Source organism: Morchella sextelata (assembly GCF_020137385.1).
Source record: "Morchella sextelata strain SCLS chromosome Unknown scls_26, whole genome shotgun sequence".
Taxonomy (NCBI): domain Eukaryota; kingdom Fungi; phylum Ascomycota; class Pezizomycetes; order Pezizales; family Morchellaceae; genus Morchella; species Morchella sextelata.
In genome coordinates this window covers 356570-380209 of record NW_025408641.1, presented here as the reverse complement: position 1 = coordinate 380209, position 23640 = coordinate 356570, and the positions used below count along the sequence as shown (strand labels likewise).

Sequence of the window (23640 nt, the reverse complement as noted above, 5' to 3'; positions counted from 1 at the left end):
TTGCTCTCCCGTACGAAATCCTCTGGGATTTTAATCCTCTTGCTGCGAAATCGATTTGCTATCCCGTATGGAAATTGTCTGGTTCTTGGCATCCGGCATAGCGAGGTGCGACGGTAATAGCAGCTAATATCGTTAGATTTTTATCGCTTTTGTAATTGTGGCTGAGCGCCATATATACTTATTCTGTCAATATGTCTCAACAAATCTTTCCTTATCTAAAGTGGTGTTGAGTCTTGCAGCTGAGACAAAACCCATGCATCGTTACGTATACCCTTAATTCGTAATATGGCGAAAAACGCTAGTGTCCACCAAATGGTGGTGACTTTTGCCTGCAGAATATCAACCCATTGATCTCACACCTAAATCGATTCCTAGAGCTCGACTATGGATGGACGATGACCAGACAAAGCGATAGCCTCTAACCTACACCTAACCACGGGTGCTGCTATAATGCACATCACCGTCGAGGCCTCGCACACTCACCTGTGATTGTAGAGAGGAGTCATGAGATATCACTCGTCCACGCGCACGCCAAGCCCGCAGCTTATATAACGCGCGCGGGAAGTAATATATACACGATAAACAGAAACAGCCCACCAACCAGCAGCGCCGGATACATATGGAACGGACCACAGCAAACCTACAAACTCATTCTTTCTCTCTTTCTCTCCGCCTGGGAGACTATACCGCACGTTGGTCAGGGCGCGCGCACGACGTGCCGGTTGGTTTTGTTTAGTGGTGGGCGGCCGGATCCAATTGGTGGTACATGCAGTCATAACTGCGGGGTGTGTGTGTGTGTGTGTGTGATGTACCATCGATCGAGTGATAACCCATGATCCGAATTTCCCTAGCGTAACGCACAGCCTAGACTTAGACCTAGGTGTGGCCGTTTTTTTTTTTTTTTTTTTTTTTCCCTCTTGCGATTGAGGGCCGTTGGGATGTGTGCGTCTATGGTTATGGCTCTAGGCCAAGGTGGTCGTGGGGAGTGGGCGCAGGTAGATTAAACGATGTGGCCATGGGTGGATGCCGGTGGTGCTTTTGCGGGTTTTTTGAGGGAGGCGGTGAAGGAGTGAGGAAGCGATAGAGTGTCCAGTGGTGGTGGTGGTGACTTGGCCATTTACAGGCGCCCGGCCCATTCTATGGTGCCGCTTGGTCGGGTTTCGGAAAGTAATCTCTCTACTACGCACAGTTCGGTACGTTGAAACTGCGCACATCAGCTGCACGTGCACACCAAATCCAAACATCAAATTCCACACACCATATAAACCTACACACAATACCGTCAACCACAATGTCGCCCATGATGTGCACCCAAACTAAATACGACCCTCCCTTTTCACCCCCATCTCCTCCTCCTCCTTCTCCTTCGCTACGTCACACCAGACAGCAACGGCGCGCAAATCTCAATGCTGCGATTAAGGTCATTGAAAAGTTGGAGGCTAGGGTTAATGGGATGCGGAGAAATACGAAGGAGACAGTGGTGATATTTGAGGGTTTGCGGGAGGTGCGTATTTTCCTTTTCTTTTTGGTTGATTGGTTGATTGGTTGGGTTGGGCTGGGCTGGGCTGGGCTGGGCTTGGGTTGGGTTTGGATCGAGTTAGAGTTGTTGCTAACGAGTGCTTTTCGGTAGAGTTTAACGGATACTCCGGCAGAGGCGGGGGAGCAGAAAGAGGATGAGGAGGAGACTAAGAGGGGAGAGGTGGGGGCGATTGTCAAGAGGGAAGTGGTGAAGAAAGTGGTGCTGAGGGTGTCCGTGTAGGGGCTCAAGGGAGAGGGACTGGATGCGTAGTGGAGGTGTAGTGGAGTGATAGCTATATGTACGTGTAGTCACACAGTATACGTACATGTAGTGGATAAACCCAACTAACGAGCCAGCTAGGCTGAGATGGTGCAAGTGGTGGTTAGCGTTCTGTGTGTCAATGATTTGTTACAGGGATTTGTGCAGCAGCTAGCTGGATCAGCGCGAATAAATGCTAAACTCTAAACTCTAAACTCTAAACTCTATGTTCTGGCTGTACTGTCGGTGCCGCTACCTGTGGCATAGATTTGCAAAATGAGACCAGCTGGTATGTACATGTAGTTTTAAAAAACTCAAAACCTGCGTCTATGGCACAACACAGACACCACCGCCCAAGCACATGTAGTAGACCCCTCCACCCTCCACCCTCCACGCCACATACCACAAGTATCCCGTAGCATCCACCCCGCGCCCCCGAGCCGGGCCGCAACCTACAAGGATACACCAAGCCCGTCGCGCCGATCCCATACGGCGCATAACGTGGCATGCGGCGTAGCCAGCCACATACCCACCCCACCGGCGCCACAGCCCCCCATACGCCCAGCAAGAGCACAGGTACGACAGCAGCAGCCAGGCACTAGGTTGAAACAATCAAGTACATGTAGGTACCTCGGATGCAGTGATACCTCCCCCCCTCACCCACCCCCGCCGCCATTGTGCGTCATCGACGATCACTCGGTAGCGATAAGCGATTCGATTCGTCCCCGGCCCCGAGAACATGGGGGCTGAGGGGGCACGCACGGTACGGTACGATGCGGGCGGGCTCATGCCTTGGGTTTTGGGTTGGGGTTATGGTTCCTGGCGTGGAGGGTTGCTTTCTATTTAAAGTAGGGGTACTATACATGAGGGTATATATAACAACCCATCTCTAGCTTACCCGTTTGATACGGCCCATGACCACCCATTCTCTACAAGCGTTATATATACTCCGAAAGAACTCAAGCTTTTACTCTGCGAAGAAGAAGATGTACTTCCGCATCCTCCAATGCCCCACTGCGCGCGCGCCGACGCCGCCGCATCCGTATTACTACTATCGGCATACCCCCTCGTCTTCATCGTCGCGTGCGTTATTAGAGCTACAGGAGGGGGTGCTGGTGGAGGAGAAGGCGCATGTGCCGTACTACGAGCACCAGTATAACAAGGAGCGGCGGCGGCAGCAGCAGCGCGGGAAGGAGAGGCTGAGGAGTGGGGAGACGGCGGTGAGGAGGTTGGGGGGGAGAAGGTGGCTGGTGGTGGGGTGGGAGGAGGAGGCAAGGTGGGGGGCTTGATGGCGGGGGGTGGGTTTTCTTTCTTTTTCTGGTGGTTTTTTTCTGGGGGGGAAGGGGGAGTTCTTTGTGAGGGAGTTCTTTGTGGGAGAGCCTTTTTTCTGGAGGGGCGTATTGGGCGTTTTGGGTTTTATTTATTTATGTAAATGTGTTTGGAATAGAGAATGCCTACTGTTCACCTCCGTTACGTCCTATATATTAGGCAATATGCGCTTGGCAGTGGTATGTGTCCTGGTTGACCGAATACCGCATCTCCATATAAACCACCTTTCCTATGGCACTTGTAGTATCAGTACCAATCACCCGGGGAGCTCAGGAAGACGTCTTGTGATTACAGGGTTAGGTGTTGTCGCCCTCCCTTAAGTATTACTTCCCGGCCTCTGTCAATTGTGCGGGTGAGCGTTGTCTATTGGTAGACGCCTCGTCAACGGAGGACACCGAGCGGGTTGAGCCCCCATGACCATCAGTAGGTCATGGATTCAACCCCGAGGGGTGGGAGTCTATACTGGCGTTACGTGCAATAAATGGCACTCACCACCCTGAACAGCGTATTCTTCAGCAAGACTTTTTGTTCTTTTTAGCTTCTCGTACGTTCATTACATGCATGTAGCTGTCCCCCCTCCCCCCCGTCCCCCCCATACCTTTCCAATCTATACTCTTTTGTAAAATACATGTAGTAGATGCCAGTTCAATCACAGGCTGTCACTCGTCAGTTGACGCCAGGAACGTTACATACATGTCGACCTGGCAGGTTAGTCGACGGTTACGTGGCTGGACTCGGTCAAGCATATGTGTTCTGTCGTTTCAGGGAGCCTATAAAACTACGCTGTGGCGGCTACTTGATTGAATCATCATCATCATCGTCATCATCCTCATCATCATCATCATCTTCATCCTGCATCGAGCAAGACTTCCGATAGAGAGAGAGGCCTCGAAGTTCATACTTCACCAATAGCCTGGAAACGTCAACATCCTGTGAGTTCAAACATCTAAGCCCACTGCCCACTAGATATGGTTGATACTCTCTTTTCTTACATTGCAGATTAGGGGCCTCCTCAGCAATCTCGTCTCGATCCGAAATAATTCCTGCATGCATGTCCGGATACCGCGTGTATCTAGGGTTAGGGTTTGTCAACAGCCACCGCTTGCAGTGAAGCAGCCATTATGTCCTTCCTAGAAACCCCAAAACTACTTTTGCCTCGATTCCGTGGTATTCTGCTGAAACTGAGCGAGTTCTAGCTGTGTCTCTCTATTTGCAGACCTGCGTTTGTTATCGTCTGCCCCAGGGCTTTACGCGTTGCACCAAGCGCGTCGAAACCAATTTGCGGCACCCCCGAACACGTCTCCCCCAACTCAAACCTCCACGCCCGCAATCGCTCAATCCTCACCTCCGCCCACAACCTCACGATACCTCACGATACCTCACGATACAGAACCTACACATATATCACGAACCCACAAAGACCATATATCTACAGCAATGGATGAAGACCTCACATCCTACTTCGGCCCCCTCCCTGCCGACGTCGCCCCCGAGCTGCACTCCATGCTGCGCCTCCACAACATCAGCGCCGAGGAGCTCTTCTACAAGTGGGAGTCCTACTGCATGAAGATGGGCCCCGACACGCGGCCCACCCCCGACACCGTCGCCGCCTTCCGCAAAGACGTGCGCGAACAGCTCGAGAAGGATGTGCGCGCCCGCAGCCGCACCCAGCAGCACCAGACCCCCGCGCGCCGGAAGCCCGCACCCGCAGGCGGTGCAGACTGGATGATGGACGGGCTGACCCCCAGCGTCAAGCGCAAGTCTGACAAGGGGTACGGGACGCCTGTGAAGGCGTCGCGGGGGCCCAGTGGCGCCCCCGTGAAGGGGGGGGCGCCGTCAGTGTTTGCGGCGAGGACGAATGCGGGGGAGGTGGTGGAGGTGCTGAATGAGCACCTTCCGCAGCCGGCGATGCCGCAGGCGGGGGCGGAGGGCGGGTGGGAGGCGCGCGTGCGGCTGGTGGCGAATATGGATATCAAGCGGTTTGGGTTCCGCACAATGCACCAGAAGCTGACGGAGGCGTCGGAGGTGGTGGACGAACGCATCGACGACATGATGACGGTGGTGCAGGAGCACCACGGGCTCGCCGACGAGCAGTTTGGGAACCCGTCGACGGCGTCGCCGGCGGAGGTCGTTGCCGTCGGCCGCATCGTGTCGGACTTCCTCGACGGCAAACTCAACCCCGCGTCCGTCCTCCTCGAGGCCTCGCGGAGAATGGGTGCCGGTGCGAGAGTCCCGCTGAAGCTCGACGCCGTCAACAGCTTCTCCTTCTTCCCCGGCCAGATTGTGGCCGTGCGCGGCGTCAATGCCAGCGGCGCCTACTTTGCCGTCACGGAGATCCTCGACATCCCGCCGCCGCCGCTCCCCGCGTCCACCGCCGAGACACTGGCCGAGTCTGCCTCGCGCCTGGCTGGCGCCCCGCTGTCCGTCGTGGTGGCGTCTGGCCCATACACGACAGAGGACAATCTGGACTTCGAAGCCCTCGACGAGCTCTGCGAGCGAGCGGCGCGCGAGCGCCCCGACGTCGTGATCCTCACAGGCCCGTTCATAGACTCTGAGCACCCGCTCGTCAAGGCCGGCGATTTTGAGGTGGAGCGCGAGCGAGGTGGGCCAATCGCCGACCTCTTCCGCGAGCGCGTGAGTACAAAGATCCAAAAGATTGAGAACAGCATGGTGATCCTTGTGCCGGCCGTCACCGACGCCATCAGCACGCACGTCGCGTATCCGCAGGACAAGTTCAAGAAGCGCTTTCTCGAGCTGCCCACTGTATGCCGCCCTCCCCTCCCCCCTCTTCCCCTCGAGTGATGCCCTGTGACGCACCAAACTAACGCAGATGGACAGAACGTGAAGCTGCTCCCCAACCCCGCCACCTTCTCGCTCAACGAGGTGGTCTTCGCCGTGTCCACGCCCGACATCCTCCTGCACCTGTCGTCGGCCGAGTGCCGGCGCAACCCGTCGGAGCCACACCCTATCGCGCGGCTGTCGCGGTCACTCATGGCCCAGCGTAACTATTACCCGCTGTTCCCGCCGGCGGAGGGCGTGAATATGGATGTGCCGTATTGCAGGCTGGCGGACTTTATCAATGCGTGTCGTCCGGATGTGTTGGTGCTGCCGAGTGTGTTGGCGCCGACGGCGAAAGTGGTTGGGGGCGTGGTGGTGCTGAATTCTGGGGCGGCGAGTAGGAGAAAGGCGGCGGGGAACTGGGTGCGGTTGTGGGTGGGCGCTGGGGCGGGGGGAGAGGGGGAGGGAGGGGAGGTGAGGGGGCATAGGGTGTTTGAGAGGGTGAGGGTGGAGGTGGTGAGGGTTTAGATGGGGGTTTTGTCGCTTTTTCTTTTGTTGTGTTTTTGTTTTTTTGTTTTGGGATAGTTTAGAGGGGGGTGGGTAATGATACCATGCATAACGTGGTGGTGAATAGTAGTTTTTTCTTCCTCCTCTTTTCGCTTCTCGTAGTGATACTGCATCATGTATACTGCTAGAATTAATAGGTTGTGACGCTGATCATGGCTTCTCATCCACTGGTCCGGTCCGACCTTAACCAATGTAGTTACAGTCTACATGACTAGGCCAGCTAAATGTAGGTGTAAATGTAGTTACAAGTAGTCTATAAGCCCTCTTTTTCCTTTTCCTCTTTCTTCTCTTTTATTTCTGTTTCGCAATGCCTCGAAGACGACGTCGTGGTAGATTGACAGCTCAGGGTGAGGTATCCCCAGAAAGCACTTTTTTGTCATTTTCTGGAGCTTATTGGGGCTCTCCTCGTGTGGTTACATAGATGCATGGCCAGGGGAGGGGAGAGAGAGAGCCAATGATCGGATTTACCGGAAAACTAGACTGGCTACCCGCCCGCCCCCCTTCGGCTTTGTGTATGCTTCTGGCTATGGGGAGTGCTAACCTAAGTTTTTTATGCTTGGTAGGTAGGCGCTTGGGTATATAACCCCAGAGCCCGAATTTAAGGGATTGGGGTGGTCGAGTGATGGGCTGTGATACGGCATGCATATGGGTTTGAGGGAGGCTTGGCGATTCGATAGTGACTTGTGTCCGTTTTGGTCATGGCACGTTTTGGCGATTGATCCTGAGTTGAAAAAAAGTGCATGTGTAACTTAGACTCGATAGTCCTCATGCATATCATATCGATCGATGCAGTAATTTTGCAAACCCGTGTTCTCACGCAATCCATTGTGCTTCGAGACCAATGGATTGGTCCGGTCGGGGGCGAGGTTTCTGGTCGAGGCGGTGTTTTGGCGCGAGTGGCTGGATGCTGTGTTGTAGAGCGCATGGGGATCTAAGCATGCATCGCGTTTGGAAGGAATTTTGGCTTGAAATAGGATTGCGTCTCGTAACAGAGAGAGAGACGGAGCGCTGAAACAGAAGGGACCACAAAGCAGTAGAATACAACACGAGTACTTATACTAGAACGCAACCCAAGTGCTAGCTAATCTTGGGAACCTCATGATGATATGAGTGATCTACAGAATTAACAGGATATGGTGAAGAGCATCCGGATAGAAATACTAGCAACAGCTAGGGTATGTGGTGCAAAGTGATGCATTAATAAGGAAAAAAGAGAATAGATAGATAAACAAATAGATATGAAATACTAGTAGAGCTAGGAACCTCATTGAAAAATATTGCGGAAAAAAGAGTTTTCTGTATAAATAAGTGAGTAAGAAAAATTAAAGAGATGAAACAGATGAAAGACATGAGACGAAATAATAAACTAGTATAAGAAAATAAATATGAGAGAAAAGTCGAAACTAATTGAATACCTGAGAACAAATTAAGAGAATAAAGCAAAAGAAGAGAAGAAATGAAAGAAAGAAATTCAAGAAAAATAAAAATAAAAATAAAAATAAACCAAACGTAAAAGATGATAGAATTGAAAGTACACGAGGGCCACTCATACTCGTACCGATGCGGTATCAGTTTTACCCCCATTTCTGATACTGTATGGATCATGGCTGAGCATTGACATCAAAGGGTTAGGGGCTCTACTTCATCTTGGCACACCTCCAAGATCAAGTATCACTTCCAGTGCAGCACCCACCATGGGCGGGTGGTCTAGTGGTTAGACTGCTCGTCGGGTTAGACACCGAGTGTTTATCCAGGATACAAGGTCCTGGGTTCGAACCAGGGGTGGGGGTAGTAGCGCACACTAATCAATAAGTCGCTGCAGTACCTTTTGTGGAACCTTCTGTTCTGTTCTTTTTTTTTTTTTTTTTTCCTCGCCTGTCATTTTACATCATGTGTTAGTGCAGAGCACGTATATTGAAAACTGTGTCATTTTAGACCTTTTTCAATAATAAATTATCAGTCATCATCATTACGGATTGTTTCGTTCCCGAATCCCGTGTCCCCCACCCCCGGTATACCCATCTTGCCGGTCGGGCCGGGTTTTGGAAGTTTTCCCCAGTCACTTGCTCAAATGAGGACAGCGGTAATCCCTTGAACGTCGCCATAACTGAAAGGTTGCATGCGAGTATGAGAGATTATTATTATTATACGGATTGTTTCATGAAGAATCACTCGATCCATGATCGGTAAGTCGAGTGATGGTTGGTGAAGCACTAGCCCAATCGCCATTTCAGTAAGCAGTTGTAGAAATAGAGTCGTGTAATTATATCATCTTTTGACAATGAAGTATGATATAGAGCGCTATATCTTCTCAATAAAGATTTTATCAGAACAGTTCCAACCATAACTATCACCCATGTGCTTTCACCTTATCCCACTTGTTCAGCTAGCATATCAAACCCCAACAATTCCCATAAAGCGTTCGAAAATGGCGAATCAGTTACCATAATATTCTTACCGGGTTGTTTGGTTTCTAAACTCTCCCAAAACCCTTCTTGGTCATCTTTTTTTCGTTTCACCTTCTCTTTTCTTTCTCCCCCATCTTCCCTTGCAACCACATTACTTGTTCCGCCAAAGATTCCGTCGATCAAGATGAACTTCAATCTCTCCATCGCCTGTCTCTCTAGTTTTCTTTCCTCCGGCTCTATGGTGTGGTCTTTAACCTTTAGTGCCGCCTGAAATATTCTCAAGAAATACCAGGATGTCTCCTCTACTGCAAGCCTCTGGACCTTCATATCCTCGTTGTCTTCATCCAAGTAGGACAGATGTGATTGTGATAAAATACCATTTATTATTTCTAAGAAACGATAGAATAATCCTTCTAGTATATCTCTCTGATACGCTTCCCCCGCGCTCAGAGTCTTTAGGAGCCGAACCAGAATAGTTGTTAGTTCTAAACGGATGTCTCTTGTCGCCGGTTTGTCTGTTGGGTATAATGCCTCAGATAAAAGCCTTCGGGTAGTCTTATAGATTAGCGAAAGGATTCTGACGAGCATTTGGATAACACTGCCAATCCCAGAGGCTAGAAACTCTTTGTTTCTAGACTTGATTACTTTGCCTCCCTCCTCAATTAAATAACCTAAAGACGAAATGGCCTTGGCACAGGTCTTTCCGACAATATTTGAAATATCTTCAATCTCGTGTGACTCTTTGGTCCCACATGTGAGCTCGGCTGCAGCTGGGGAGATTGCTTTTGTAAGTTTGCCGTCGATGAAATCTTGTACCACGTCATACAGAGCCTGTGATGTTTGCTCGATAGATATAGGCACTAAGTGCGGCTCTCTAGCAAATTGCAATAGATACAGCGACGATATGAGTTTAGAAATTGCCGCTTCCATAAGGATAGGGGTTAGATGATGCATGCAGGAACAAACATATCATGCAGTTGGTCATGCACAGGGCAAACACTTACATCCAGAAAACCGCACAAAATCCCCTCCTTCGGGAAGAATATTCCACGATGGATCTTGCAGTATCTTGCTTGTCCCAGATTGATTTTCCACGGGTTTCGCAACATTTCCTGCAGGTACGCTTTTCCTCTTATTTACCGCCTTTCCCTTTCTCTTTACCAAGCCTGCGTCGTGTGACGCAAGTGGTGGCCTACAGCCCTTAAGAGAATCAGATTCGTTCGCCTTCGACAAAGCAGCAATCTTCTCTGTTAGTTCGTTGACCTTCGCTTGCAGCTCATGAATCCTGCCGGCGTTCGCCTCGGATCTTTCCCGCCAGAGCTTGCAAGCCTTGATATGCCGTTGCTCTGAAGCCGGATTTAGAGCCCGTTCTCCCGAGGAAGTGTGCGAGCGGAGCAGAACAATGAATTCTCTGATAGAAAGGGATGGTGGCTTATTTTGAAGAAGTTTGATTGCCAGTGCTATTCGGGCAGGGGAATCGAGGCGGGAGGGCTTGGATGAGATGCTAAGAGGGGTAGTAGGGGGCGTTGTTGATGACATTGTTGGATGGAATTGCAAGTCGGGAATCGGGATGCAAAGTGATATCTCAAAAGTTGACATGTTGACACGCAACCGATTATGCAGGGAAGGTGCACACAAAAGCGAAACATTAAAATCGATGCGGTCCGCGCTTGGGGTCTTGATCCGGGAAAAGAGGGAAAAATACTACTGAGGAGATATATGCCACTTAAAGACATAGCAATATATAGCAGTATATCAATATCAAGGAATATATTAAGACTGGACTCGCAAGAAGAACTTAATTTCCCCGGGAGGAGTTATATTGCCAACAATTTCTTACATATTGTTTTTGAGAATTAATTACAACATAGGTAAGTCAAGTCCTCACTCAGGATGCCGATATAGCAACAATCGCAGGCCGAAACCGTCAAATATCAGCTTACGAATCTAATGGAGAGTGCAGATCTCCCGGATCTCCCCCGGTGTCTCGTCAGCCCTGATTGACTACACCCCGCACCCCGCGCTGCACACTGACAAGGAGCCCAGCCGAGTGACCCATCATGAGCCATGACCATGGCAATACACGTTTCAGATACATACATGTACATGTAGATAAGAACGGCATGGAACACACCTACATGGCACCGCCATGCAAGTGGTCAAACCGATAACGTCCAACTGGTTTCATCTGTGCCTCTCAATCAGCGAAGCGATAGAAGCTTGATTCTAAAGACGTTTCTGTCAAGGTTATGATGTATGTAACCCCCGCCTTGCCGGCCGCTATGAATCTGCCTACTGATATGCAGTCAACCGTAATAACTACAACCGTCCTTTCGTCATCATTCGATGTTTGCTTTATGTATCGAGAAATCTCTGCCGCGGTGAACGGCAAGGCTGAAAAAAAAAAAAAGAAAAAAAAACTGTTCATCTCTCTATCCGCGTCCGGATGATAAGGCGAAAACCCAAATCCGTCGAACTTTTGGGGTTTAGGGGATACTGGGGCATGTCCCATACCAACTACCTTGAAGGTGCGCACTACTCACGAGGGCAAGGCTGCGCCCAGGTCCTTCACTCGTGGGAAACTCGTGAGATGGAAATTCAACCGGTATCGTAGCTCAACTCCACATGTCTGCTCCTCAAGTAGCGCGTGCACGCTAACATGTAAGTGACTTGTAGTTGAAGTGACAGGCTCGGTACTAGGCTCGTCCCCAACCCCTCTACTTCCATGCTTCCAGAGGACGGGCTGGTGCTATATCTCCCCGACTTGGGTGAGTTCTTTTTATATGGAGTGTCGGCTGTCGGGGTGGCTGTCGAGGTGGCTGTCGGACTCATTTACATACAAAAAATAAACTTTTTTTAGCTTCCGACATCAAAATTAAGGTTTATTCTGACCTCGATATCACATTTCGGGCTTTTATATCACAAGTAACGGGCTGGGTACGAGACTAGCTCGGTACACACATCCGACTATGCTTATAACAAGCCCCCCTTTAACTTTTGCATCTTGAGGATATATACTATCGGAGCCATATCGAGTCGGAACCCACATATTGCGGAGTGCAGCAGCTGCAGTCAGGGTTTACATACATGTGTTTTGTTCTCGCCACGTGCGGACCAAAAAAACTTCGGGGGAAAACAGTTACCGGATGAAGCCTGCCTGCTTGGGGGCTGTGCCTCGCCTTTATCTGATGTTAAGCGAGCTGCCTGTCTGAAGGAGTCGCAGCCCACTGCAGCCGAGGTGATTATTCGATTCGTTCGATTAATGACTGAATCCAGAGACCATACACTCTAGACGCTAGGTACATACTCTGCAATACTACCTACTCGCGACAGGCATGAAGTACCCGAATATGCAGCTGCAAGTTTTTGGTGTATTTTTGACTTCTACTCCAATGGAAATTGCAGATTAGGACGTGCATTTTCGGGTACTTGTTACCTGCTGCGAGTACTAGGTAGTAGAACGCCCTGTGGAACTACTCAGAAAATCATACGATATATATTCTAATCCATCACTACATGTACCACGTATTCATGGCCTTTTCTAGGAGGCGTTTTCCTTTCATTCGATTGATACATACCTAGTACAGTGAAGACGTGCTTATTAGCCGGAAGTCCATATCAATCGATACTACTCAACTTTAGCGCTTCTATGCAGGGGGCAACACGTGCATTATTGCAAGGCATGGTATTGCAAATGAAAAGAAACAAACTCTTCATGCAATATATATCAGGTACTATATGCAGGTCCAGGAAAATTTGCAATTGAGAGAAGTCGACTTGTTTTTTCCCACGATACGGTCGTACGGCGGCAGCCCGTCATCGATAACCGCGTCCTATGATGGGACTACCACCGGCGGCTGAAACTTACTGTTTTGAATTTTCTAGTAACTGCTATGTAGTACAACTACTGAAGTTTTCATCTCCGAAATTTTTACGGTGCAATTTTAGCTCCTTGGAATCTAGTTATCGGGCAACACCCAGATCTAGAATATTCGATTGCCCATCTCCAGACTACTTTAACATCATCTTTGGAGTTCTTGTGACAGGTCAGAGCAGAAGAGAAAAAAATAGCTTTTTTCATGGGATTCATCGTCGCCGTGCATTAGTTATAGCTTAGGCAACGGGGGCGTTATATCAAAACGGAAGGTTATAAGTAGGTTCTCCGCCATCTTCATGATAAATTACTGCATTCACTTAGTGATTAGTCCGGTGATTGTATTCTTGGTTGAGTAAAGAAACGTGATTTCTCTTACCTGACATGCAAAAAATTTCAGAAAGAAATTTAAAGCGGCACTTGAGCGACATTCCCCATGGCGATCTTCAGGAACGTCTCCTATCCTATTGTTAACTGTTCACTTAAGCTTCAATGATTTACAATGTTTGACATTGTTTGGTCGCTACAACGCTCGGGTGATGTCCGGTTGGTGCGCTTGATATTCCCATGTAATAATATCACGTCAACGCACTCCAACCTATCCCCGACACCGACAACCCGATTTCAAATTGCTTGTGAGACAGTGATTAGACGTTAATATTTTTTTTTCTAGAAGCTGACTATGGACCATAGGATGGCAGTGACAGTACATTATTATGTATGTCTTGTTTTATTTTGTGGTGGAGAAACAGCGCTACACATGTAGACTGCAGCACCGTTTGATATGTGAATGGTGATGTGTGGAAAATGGCTCTGTAAGAAATGTGATTTATTGGTATTAGAACAATTCACAAGACCCCCCGAGAGAAGCGAGGACTGTGCGGTGGTGCACCGGAGGCTTTACTTAGAAGTTAGGGGCACCTGCCAAGAAACCGGGGGGCCACGAGAGGCGATTTTATTAACCAGAGAGGCTCAAGAGCTAATGGAACGTCTGAGTGGGATTCGCCAAAGCTGGTGGACCGTGATGGGCCCAAATTTAACTGATGATAAAGGCAATCCTATTGATAAGATGGTATCTGCTACTTTCGATCTAAAAATCGTGAATGCTAATGTTTTATTAGACAGCCGTCGTCAGATATTAGAGGTGCAAATGATCAAAGTGCAAGTCAGGTACGGTAGATAGTTCGCTGCTCGGGTGGTGCTGCAGGTAGCGGTTGGGTTTTGTGCGGTGCAGGCTTGCCGCCCTGCGTCTGCTGCACCTCGCCAAAAGGTCTTCTACCACCCCCCACCCGATCAGGTTCAGGCATCTCCTTCGCATTTTGTTCCTGTTTGGCATCCCTGACTGTTCCCAGCCGTTCGGAATAGGTATCCAAACAGTAGTCTGAATGTTGTAGATAGTGTGTCGCTGGGGTTCATCAGCATCATCGTCCATCATCCCTCATCCCTTTTTTCTTTTTTGTCCCTCTTTTTGACTGTCTGTTACTCCCCGAAATTCACTGTGAGTAAGTCTGGAGCTCTCACAAAGCTTTGTCTGTTCCCGCGTGTCTCTGCACAGTACCGAAAGTCCCCCTTTTAGGTACTGGCTAATCTTCTCTCCGGCCAATTGAGAGAGGAAAAAAAAGTGACAGGGTCATCGTCGGCCAGCTAGGCGGAAGAGACTGTTGTGAAAATTCTCCTTGTCAGATCTCCTTCGGCACCTGTCTTCGCTCGCTCTTACATACACTCACTTCCCCCTCCGCGACATCGTGTGCCCGCGGTGGCTTCCCTGTTGACATATTATCGAAACGAAATCCCCACCCCCTCCCGTGGTTGTAGTGGCTACTACTTGGGCACGCCAAAACCAACCAAATTCTACCCCTGAGGTGATCCCAGGCAACAGGAGCATAAGCATAGACTTATTACGACCAACCTACGGAAACAGTTATATACATCTATTCCGCTCGTTCCATCGCCCATCCAGTAGCTTTACTATACCAGAGAGAGCGGCATCATGTCGCTCAACGGATTGGATACGCCTGAATTGACAGAGGCATTTGCAAAAGCATGCGCAGAGCCTGGAAGCTGGTACGTCAACTGTTTTTTCTTCTTCAATATATACCTTTCTCAACCCTGGCTTGATAATGGTCAATCACTCTATGGAGGGGGAAAATGCTCTTCGGTGGAACCCGTCTACAGCTCTTTTGCTGACAGGTATTGTGCTCACTTTGTAGGTTTTGGATTAAATACACCTCCCGAGACGATGTTGAGCTTCTGTGTCAGGGAATCAATGGAGCGGAGGAGATGCGAGAAGCAGCAGAGAAGGAGCCAGATGATTCGCCGCTGTATGGATTTATTCGATTCAGGCGACGAAATATCTTGATCAAGTATATCCCGGAGGGAACTTCGCGGGTTTTGAAAGGTGAGTCGCTACAAAGATTAAAAAAAAAAAAAAATCAAAAAAAAAACCTCATTCTCCGTTTACGGAATAATAACATTCCTTAATCTTCACAGCTCGATCACAGGTACATTTTCAATCCGTTGCTGAAAGGTTCATTCCAAACGACACTACATTCTCAATATCGACTCCTAAAGAGCTACGCGACAATGCATTGACGTCAGCATGCTCGACGCATACTGCAACTGCTTCGATATCTTCTTCGAATAGTTCTCTTCGAGCGCGTCGTTTAACGGATATTGCCGAATCTGCAGATGAGGAGGAGCCGCCTACAGCTGTAATGAGCGCTGGTTCGCCGGTGACATTCGGTGAGATCGATGGAAAAGGGAAGACTAGTCAAGGCTTGGCGGTGGTGATTACCGCACATGATTCGTCAATAACAGATGGCGGACCTGGCTCACCCGTCTTTCTCGATGGGGACAGGGACCTCTTGGGGTCCCCCCTAGGCGCCTCCTTTTCGAGAGACTCACTTGAACCCAGAAGAAAGTCAACAGGTACCTCACCCAGACCTTCTTCAACCGATTTATACGGACCGTACATATACACCCCTAGAGAAAAGGTTCGACTTGGACCTCGTCCCCACGTCGAGCCCGTAAAACGGCCTCATACCTCTGGTGAGCGTCCGAAAGCCTTCCCTAGCCCCGACCAGGAAATTCGACCCGTGGTCTCGGTTCCTAAATCTGTTCAAATTCCTCCAAGAAAATCCAAAGAATCAAGGAATAGGTCCTTGTCCAACGAATCTCTACGATCAGAGCAAGATACAATCTCATTTCTCTCAATTGAGATTGAGGACTCACCACCTCCTTCACCAAAATCACTCTCGCCGGTTCCCTCACAAGAGCCTGCCCTTACTCCTGAAAAGCAGAGGTTGATGAGAGCTTTGCAGCTGAGGAGAAAAACAATGCAACCTGAACTGAAAGAGCAATCGAGACGGGATGAGGAAGCCGCCCTAGAGATCCAAGGTATGAAGGAGTCAGACGAAATTAGCACCATTGCAGAAACTGACGAGGATGAAGACCGAGAGGAAGGGGAAAGTGGGATTGTATCCCAGAAGATAGTCGAGCCAGATTCAAACGAAGCTATCGGAGGACAAGAGGGGGTAGATGTGCTCGAGGAAAGTTCCCGTGGAGACGCGGTGAATGAAGGGGTAACACTGGATAGGGTAAACGAGCAGACAGAAACGGGAGATGCAACAGAGGACTTGAGGGAGCAGGATGATAAACTACCGGAATCACCAGTAGAACTACAATCACCCGAAAGTACAAAGGTTCGAGGCGAGCCCGATTCCGATGTTGACACTGAATCCGATCACACCGAAATTTCCATCATGACGGATTCTAGACCCGTAACTATGACAGCTATTCAGCAACCTATCCCTAGCATGATTAAAAGCAGTTCTCGCTCACACCCGACCAAACCCCCGTCACCAGATCCTTTGGCACCAAAGGTGCTCAAGAGAACTGATCGTCCAATTGAAAGCGAGCCCATAAACGAGCCCCCTGTTCCTGAGGCAGCCCGTTCTGTTTCTGCACCTTTCTTGAAACCGACAGCTCCCGCAGCTGGACCAAGAAAAGCTGTAGGCGGTGGGGGTGGGGGTGTGGCACAGCGGATTCGACAGCTCGAGATGTTGTCAGTTCAGAAAGCTGCCGCAGCAGCAGGGAAATCACCCCCTGTGAGCCGAGGCAGCTCCCCGACACCGCCGATTCCACAGTATCACCCGAACCGTCCGTCTAGTGTACATGTCCCAGTCGCGTTGCGTAGGATGTCTAATCCCCCTGCTCCTCTGCGGCCAACATCATCGGTATCGCGTCCATCCACTCCCAACACTTCTGTCTCAACTCTTGGGAACTCCTCTGGGAGTTTCACGTCCTCGTTACGATCAGTTATATCAACGCCTTCACTTCCGAAATCAAGCCCGCCAAAATCAAGTCCTGCTCCCAGGATGGAAATAATTGAACGCAATAACAGGCCCGAATTGCAAGTCACAACTCAAATCACCAGAGACGAGCAAGGAACTCCTCATCCATCATTCCAATCACCTCCAGCTCCAATTCCGGCTCCCGAGTCAGCTAAAAGCTTAAAAAGCCCCAATAGCTTCAGCCGGAGATCCAGCGTGGATATAACACCACAAGATCCAGTTCTGCGTAGCAGGAGTGTGGATGTAGCGCCCCCTCCAACAACATCTTCCAGAGGCCAAAGCATCGAGAGGGGTCGGGGTATTTTATCTAGATCATCAAGTTCAAGAGACTTAGAAAATCTCCCCGAGAAGATTCCCACACCCAGCTCCAGCCCTAAACCCACACCTACCTCCCCAAGACCGCCATCAACATACACGAACAGCTCGAAGAAGAGTAAGAAAGAAAAGGAAAGGCGTGGATCTTCTTCCAGCTCTGGGGGATCAGGGCCGTCTAAGGAAAAATCTAGATCCAAGTCGAAATCTCCGACAACCCCCAAGTCACCAAAGAGTCCTGGATTTTTGCAGAAAATGAGTGCGGCTTTAACAGGCAAGAAATCTAAGGAAGATGTGCAAGCCCCCGCTCCTGTAGCCCCCGCCGAGCCTGCGAAAAAATCATACCTCTTGGCTGGTTGGATAAATGCTCAACTTCCGGATACCATGTTATGGAGGCGGCGGTGTTTGAAGATAGATTCAAGTGGTTGGCTGTTCTTGTCTTTATCAGAAGATGAGGTATAATTCCTTTTATTCCCTTTAATTTGAGATTCCTCTGACGTATGAAACAGAATGCGCCACAAACTAAAAGATATCACATATCTACGGAGGTTCGATCGGTTGATTTACCAGATATGGATGAGCAAGAACTCCCCCACAGTGTGAGGCTTCATCTCTTTGAAGGCGGGACTCTGCAATGTGCTTGTCAGAACGCCAATGAGCAGAAAGAAGTATTGGGAGTGATTCGTGGTTGCATTGCATAGATGGCTTGCCCACTCTTCATTTCATCTCATTCTCTACTCATGCGTTTATTAAATGGTCGGAATTCTTAGTAGGGATTTGGTTGCAACGATATCCGACCATTTAATGAACGCCCGAGTAGCATCCAAAGTTATTCGTTTACATACACTGTTTTAGTTTTGCGGTCTTTTCTCGATAAATTTCAACCTTGTATTGCCAATACTTGTGGCTGCAAAAGAAACTGAATATTATAGACGATACTTAATGCTTCCCCTTCTAAAAAAAATATCTAGTATCCCTTTCGTTATCACTCTTTCAGCCATGTTCTTCTCGTTATACTCATTGTCACCATCGTGCCGGCTTTTTTTATTATCATCTAAAGATTCGTTATAAGGCAGGAGCCGTTGGGCATTTGGGCTCGCGGTTAGAAGGGTTGGGGCAATTACCTCCCCCTTTCCTTTATTCACTCTGCGATGCGCCCATATCAGGGGTGCTGTTTTTCATTTTGCCGTGGATTCGGGTTTATTCTTTTATTATTCTTTTTACAACTCTAGATCTACCTACTAGTTAGCGTGTTTTATTCTGTCTTCACTTCCTGTTTACTATGTTAATACCCCCGATTACCTCCCCATACACCCCTCCCTGGAGATGTCTTGCTATACTGCATTGTTTGTTTTCTTTGCTTATTAGTTCCGTTGTGTGCTTGATATCCCCCTTCGGTAGAAGATACCACACCCGTTTCCTCCACTCTACCGTCACGGATGGTTTGTGGGTAGGAGTTGGGGCAGCGCGATTTGATGATCGCAAGTTTTTTTGTCTTCGAGCGAATAAATAATCTTTGTTCGACCTAGCTTTCCGTTGTGATTCGAGCCATGTCCAAACCTGGTTCCATTGTAAATAAGCCTTGGCTTGGCAGCCGAACCTATATGCATGTGCCTCTGTTCAGGGTCCATTCAGGGTCCATTCAGGGTCCATTCAGGGTCCAAGTCGCACAAACCTTAAATCCACGTGCAAAGAACCCTCTCTTCGATATCATCTCCATCATCAAACGCAACTTCTAAATGGCAATTTCGGGGCTTCCCCCAACTGCTACTCCAGGTCAGCCATTGGCCTCATCAAGTCGTTATGTTCCCGGCACTGGCGTGCACATCTTTGATCGCGAAATATGTGCATCTATCGTTGGAATCCCGCAGCTATCCCCTAGCTCATCTTCAGGGCGTGAACAAATCTTGTCTGTTCTCCCTTGTACCGATTCCACAAATAAAAACGGGATTCTACCACAATTGGGAGCTATAATTTTGGGAAGGGTGACGAGGATAACCCACATTGAAGCTACATTGGCTATTTTTGTTGTGGGCGACGTAGTCTGCACTGATGAGTTTAAAGGTATTATCAGGTTTGTTACAAACGTCTGTAAGCTATGAGCTAGGTAAGCATCAAAAGCTAATATAATCGGGAATCCAGAAGGGAAGATGTACGAGCTTACTTGAAAGATAAAGCCAAGATTCTTTCCAGCTTTAGGCCTGGTGACATTGTTCGCGCTCGGATTGTGAGTGATATCCTGTCCCCTATATAATTCTTCCTGAGTAACTCGTCTAATTTATCTGTAGATATCACTTGGTGACCAGTCAAAATACTTTCTCTCAACTGCAAGCAATGATCTTGGTGTTATCGTCGCACATTCAGGTATGAAACCTAGCTAGGCCTCGATTCCCCTCGAGCCCAATGCCATCAACATTGGAGTTAATTTTCTGCCTTTTTGTTCCACGTATCTAACTTTATTAGAATCTGGCGATCCACTCAACCCGTTAAGCTGGCACGAAATGGTCTCACAATCGACAGGGGCGATAGAAGAACGAAAAGTTGCAAAACCGATGTGAAATAAATACATTCATTCATTAGTTGTCTTGAGATCTGCCATTGGGCGGGGGAGGGGGTGGATGAGAGTTAGCCTTGTGGTATATCTTCGAAAAAAGAAACAACATCTGGCTCTTCTAAAATACAAAATCAATGGAACCCACTCTCGAAATTATCGGGAAACCTAGATATGTCTTGCATGTGCCTGGGCCTTGAAACATTAATCTTCCAATTTTGAGCATGAGTGAATTAGTTTATATGGATATAGATATTTACATACATCTCAGGACTGTATACCACGTGCAATGATATGTAGATCTCGGGTTATCTCCGTTTTAGAACCATGATTACGAGTCGCCCAGTTAGCGTCTAATTAATCGCACAACTAACAATGCGCACGTTGTTGTTTGCGCACGTATGACTAAACCACCGTTTTAGGGTCAGAATTTATGATTGTCTTTGCCGTGAACGAATAGTGACGTCCGTCAGATCACTGTTCAAGATATTAATTCTTGAGAGTTAGCCTGTCGATGTTCTAGTATCACTGTATTGTTGTTGAAATTTTGTATATATTGTCTATATTTCCTATACCGCAGTAGCTATTCGGGCGTCGCGATCGCCCTGTTACTCACAACATGTATCTTCTGTGTGTATGGGTGCATGTAGAAAGCGTAAGCCTCCAAAACCCCCGCATCAAACGGCGTACTCCAGCCATTTTTTTCACAACTAAACGTATGTAATATTGCGCATGCGCATTCTTTTCTTTACAATGCATGTTGAGAAAATAAAATATATATCCCGGGCCGCAGAGCTAGTGCTTTTTACTCTGGTAACCACGAAATCTCTTAAGATCTTGTCGATACTACAAATTTCTTTCCCACTATAGTGCTATTAATTAACGGCCCCTACTGTATACCCAGAATTAAGTGTCCAAAAAGCTGAATTATGAGGATTCTATGCGTACATAGTACGGTGAATGATTTCATACTGGGACCCACATAAAGATAACCCTCTGTAGCTATATTAGTCAGGTATCGGTTTTCGAATTTCAATCCCTTTCTTCTTGTTTCCTAGTGCATGCAAGCATGCAGTCTTTTAATTAACCTGAACGCAATCAGTGAGTTAATTAAGAACAACAACGTACAAGTCCCTTTTAATTAACTATGACGACGTGTTCGCCGTATATAACGGTACCATAGTTTCATTCTCGATCAGCGAGTTGGGCATTAATTATAAATTGTTCTCACATAAGTATACCATGTAGTCATGTAGTTTGATTCAGTACTATTTCACATACATATGATGTACAAGGGTTCGTATATATTGCGCACGAGCTAGGGCGCTGCCTCATGCCACAACGCGCAACGCTGACTGAGCTGTCTCAGTATAAATTCTTCTAAGAATTTGACAATATATAAGTGAGCATCTCACTACATGTAATTGTAAGAATCAAATCCTTTACGATCATACCATTGACATTAGCGTTGTCTAGTAGAATTCACATGTCAGATCGAGACCCATTAAACCGACATCCCCATCTACACAAGCCTAACGCCAACCTTTACAATACCTGCCCTAATTATGATCCTGGGAATAACCCCGGACACACAACTACTATAGAGACTCCTAGAACTTCGAAAATGGAGAAATGGGTCAAAGTAAAAGTCCTCGGCGAAGGTTCATATGGAGTAGTATGGCTGGAGAAGGGAGAGCAAGGGGCGGTTCGGGCTGTGAAACAAATTTCCAGAGCAAATACTACCCTCAACCAACGAGAGCGACATGCCTTGACAGAACTGAAAGGGGTAAGGCTGTAATGGATCATTGATTTCGACATTGTATCTACTGATGCACAACTTTATGCTAATGCATACGCCATATAGTACCCCGACTCCTTTGTAGAGCTGTTCGAATCCGGATGCTATGAGGACCAAAATAACATCTACTTAGCGATGGAATACATCGAGCATGGCGACCTAATGGGCGTCGTTAAGAACCGTCAAGGCAGCATCTCTGAGAACGAAATAAAATCGATTACAAGGCAGCTACTCACTGCCTTAAAAATTATGCACAGTAAAAACTTTTGTCATCGTGACTTGAAACCCCAGGTAACACATTTCTCTCGGCAGGATACTTTTCTACTCATGTAGAAGTAATTAATATTTGAATAGAATATCTTGGTGGCCTCGATATCACCAATTAAAGTAAAAGTCGCCGATTTTGGCGTTACGAAGCAAGCCTCGGATAGCACCCAGCTACGAACGGTAGTGGGAACATGGGGTTACATGGCCCCTGAGGTCCTAGGCTTTTCTGATGCCGAGACCTCTGGGTACACAAGCTCTGCAGATATCTGGTCACTTGGGTCTTTACTGCACTTTATGTTTACGAATGAAGTCCCGTTTCCAGACAATCGAAAACTGATCAATTACGCTCGGGGGAATAACGCACAGTTTCCGACAGAAAAACTGCAAAAGTGGGGCGCGAGCTCGGCTGCAAGAGATTTTATTAAAAGCTTGATGAACCCTTGCCCGGAGAAAAGATTGACCGCGAAGCAAGCATTAGAAGCGTCATGGCTAAAAATTGATATCGATGAATCTGACCAGATCAGTCCACTTTCAGAAAGATCCTTACCAAACGCTCCCGAGCCTATGGCCAACAAACCAAAATTTAAAGGTTAGTCTCGCGTCTACATATCCAATCCTGCCTATAGTTATTCCGGTGTGAGAAACCCTAGAGATTAACGAATCATCCATCAGATTCTGGCAATTGGACGGCTGAGCCCGGCGCTGGCTACCCCAACAAATTTACATATCCATACGAATACAATGCCCAAGAGGAAGGATTCCAGAGTACGGCCTGGCTGACTGGAGTTCTCAACACAACGAGACGACCTCCGGATGTGGGAAATATACATATAGCCCCGTGTGGCTTTTTCAGCGCTGAACGATGGCTAGGATCGTGTGCAGAGGCTTTGTATTCTGGATCACAAGATCTAGAGGACGAATTGCCTTACCAATCGCACATATTCCCAATGACATTCAGGTAAGTTATGATATCAAACACTCGAATCATGCATGTATCCCGGGAGCTAACAGTTCCAGCAGATGGAATCAAGAGAGATCTTCAAAAACTATGCAATGGTCAAGAAAACCACGCGAGGTGACTTCATGCGGCAAGAAAACTGCAACTACAATCACAGAAAAACATTTTGCTCCAAGGGCAATGGGAGCGAAAGTCGTGAAAAGACAAAAGAATTGGACAAGGAGGCCAAGGGTCTTGTTCTATTATATAATGATGACTGTCTGAGCTTCTTTCAAGCAAATATAAAGGGGTAAAATATATTTAGTGTGAGGACTTGTGATCTCTAATCATATAACTTTCATATTTTCATTTTATTTTATTTTCATTTAAAATAGAGAATATTAATTCAGATTCAATAATTGAAGAAATTTGATAGCAAATCCACACTTTTGGCCCACAAAAAGGATAGTTTAATTAGGGGATAATAGAAAGCTAGGGGCCAGTTATGGCTCAATTGACTCATTTTAGTGGGTAGGTGTGTCAACTTGTATCTTGAATTCTCATTGGCCAAAATCGACTTTTAGCTTGAAGTATAGTTGTGGGTCGTTACTTGAGCATGAGGCTCTTCCTACAAGGGCTTATTGCCACTCAAATTGGCACACGTACCCACCCACCAAAGCGAGTTGAGAC

At 47.9% G+C, this 23640-nt stretch overlaps 8 protein-coding genes across 8 annotated transcripts; 7 read left to right on the top strand and 1 right to left on the bottom strand.

The window, feature by feature from the left end:
• Positions 1–1291: 1291 nt before the first annotated feature.
• Positions 1292–1759, top strand: H6S33_008362 (uncharacterized protein; the record flags this gene model as incomplete). The annotated part of the gene is made up of 2 exons (XM_044839996.1): positions 1292–1504; positions 1631–1759. 2 exons carry the CDS (start codon positions 1292–1294, stop codon positions 1757–1759), a joined length of 342 nt encoding a protein of 113 aa, XP_044687907.1.
• Positions 1760–2763: 1004 nt separating this feature from the next.
• On the top strand, positions 2764–3066 carry H6S33_008361 (uncharacterized protein; the record flags this gene model as incomplete). Its single annotated transcript, XM_044839995.1, has 1 exon — positions 2764–3066. One exon carries the CDS (start codon positions 2764–2766, stop codon positions 3064–3066), a length of 303 nt encoding a protein of 100 aa, XP_044687906.1.
• Positions 3067–4543: 1477 nt separating this feature from the next.
• On the top strand, positions 4544–6412 carry H6S33_008360 (uncharacterized protein; the record flags this gene model as incomplete). The annotated part of the gene is made up of 2 exons (XM_044839994.1): positions 4544–5869; positions 5945–6412. 2 exons carry the CDS (start codon positions 4544–4546, stop codon positions 6410–6412), a joined length of 1794 nt encoding a protein of 597 aa, XP_044687905.1.
• A 2408-nt stretch (positions 6413–8820) lies between these two features.
• On the bottom strand, positions 8821–10398 carry H6S33_008359 (uncharacterized protein; the record flags this gene model as incomplete). The annotated part of the gene is made up of 2 exons (XM_044839993.1): positions 8821–9782; positions 9864–10398. The coding sequence occupies 2 exons, from the start codon at positions 10396–10398 to the stop codon at positions 8821–8823; spliced, it is 1497 nt and encodes a 498-aa protein (XP_044687904.1).
• A 4325-nt stretch (positions 10399–14723) lies between these two features.
• H6S33_008358 (uncharacterized protein) lies at positions 14724–17859 on the top strand (the record flags this gene model as incomplete). Its single annotated transcript, XM_044839991.1, has 3 exons — positions 14724–14797; positions 14944–15131; positions 15224–17859. The coding sequence occupies 3 exons, from the start codon at positions 14724–14726 to the stop codon at positions 17857–17859; spliced, it is 2898 nt and encodes a 965-aa protein (XP_044687903.1).
• Positions 17860–19136: 1277 nt separating this feature from the next.
• H6S33_008357 (uncharacterized protein) lies at positions 19137–19471 on the top strand (the record flags this gene model as incomplete). Its single annotated transcript, XM_044839990.1, has 1 exon — positions 19137–19471. A coding segment is annotated over one exon (335 nt), but the record flags the coding sequence as incomplete, so codon positions are not given.
• Positions 19472–21572: 2101 nt separating this feature from the next.
• On the top strand, positions 21573–22925 carry H6S33_008356 (uncharacterized protein; the record flags this gene model as incomplete). Its single annotated transcript, XM_044839989.1, has 5 exons — positions 21573–21734; positions 21813–22037; positions 22101–22602; positions 22686–22828; positions 22884–22925. The coding sequence occupies 5 exons, from the start codon at positions 21573–21575 to the stop codon at positions 22923–22925; spliced, it is 1074 nt and encodes a 357-aa protein (XP_044687901.1).
• A 35-nt stretch (positions 22926–22960) lies between these two features.
• Positions 22961–23235, top strand: H6S33_008355 (uncharacterized protein; the record flags this gene model as incomplete). Its single annotated transcript, XM_044839988.1, has 2 exons — positions 22961–22971; positions 23031–23235. The coding sequence occupies 2 exons, from the start codon at positions 22961–22963 to the stop codon at positions 23233–23235; spliced, it is 216 nt and encodes a 71-aa protein (XP_044687900.1).
• Between the last annotated feature and the right edge of the window lie 405 nt (positions 23236–23640).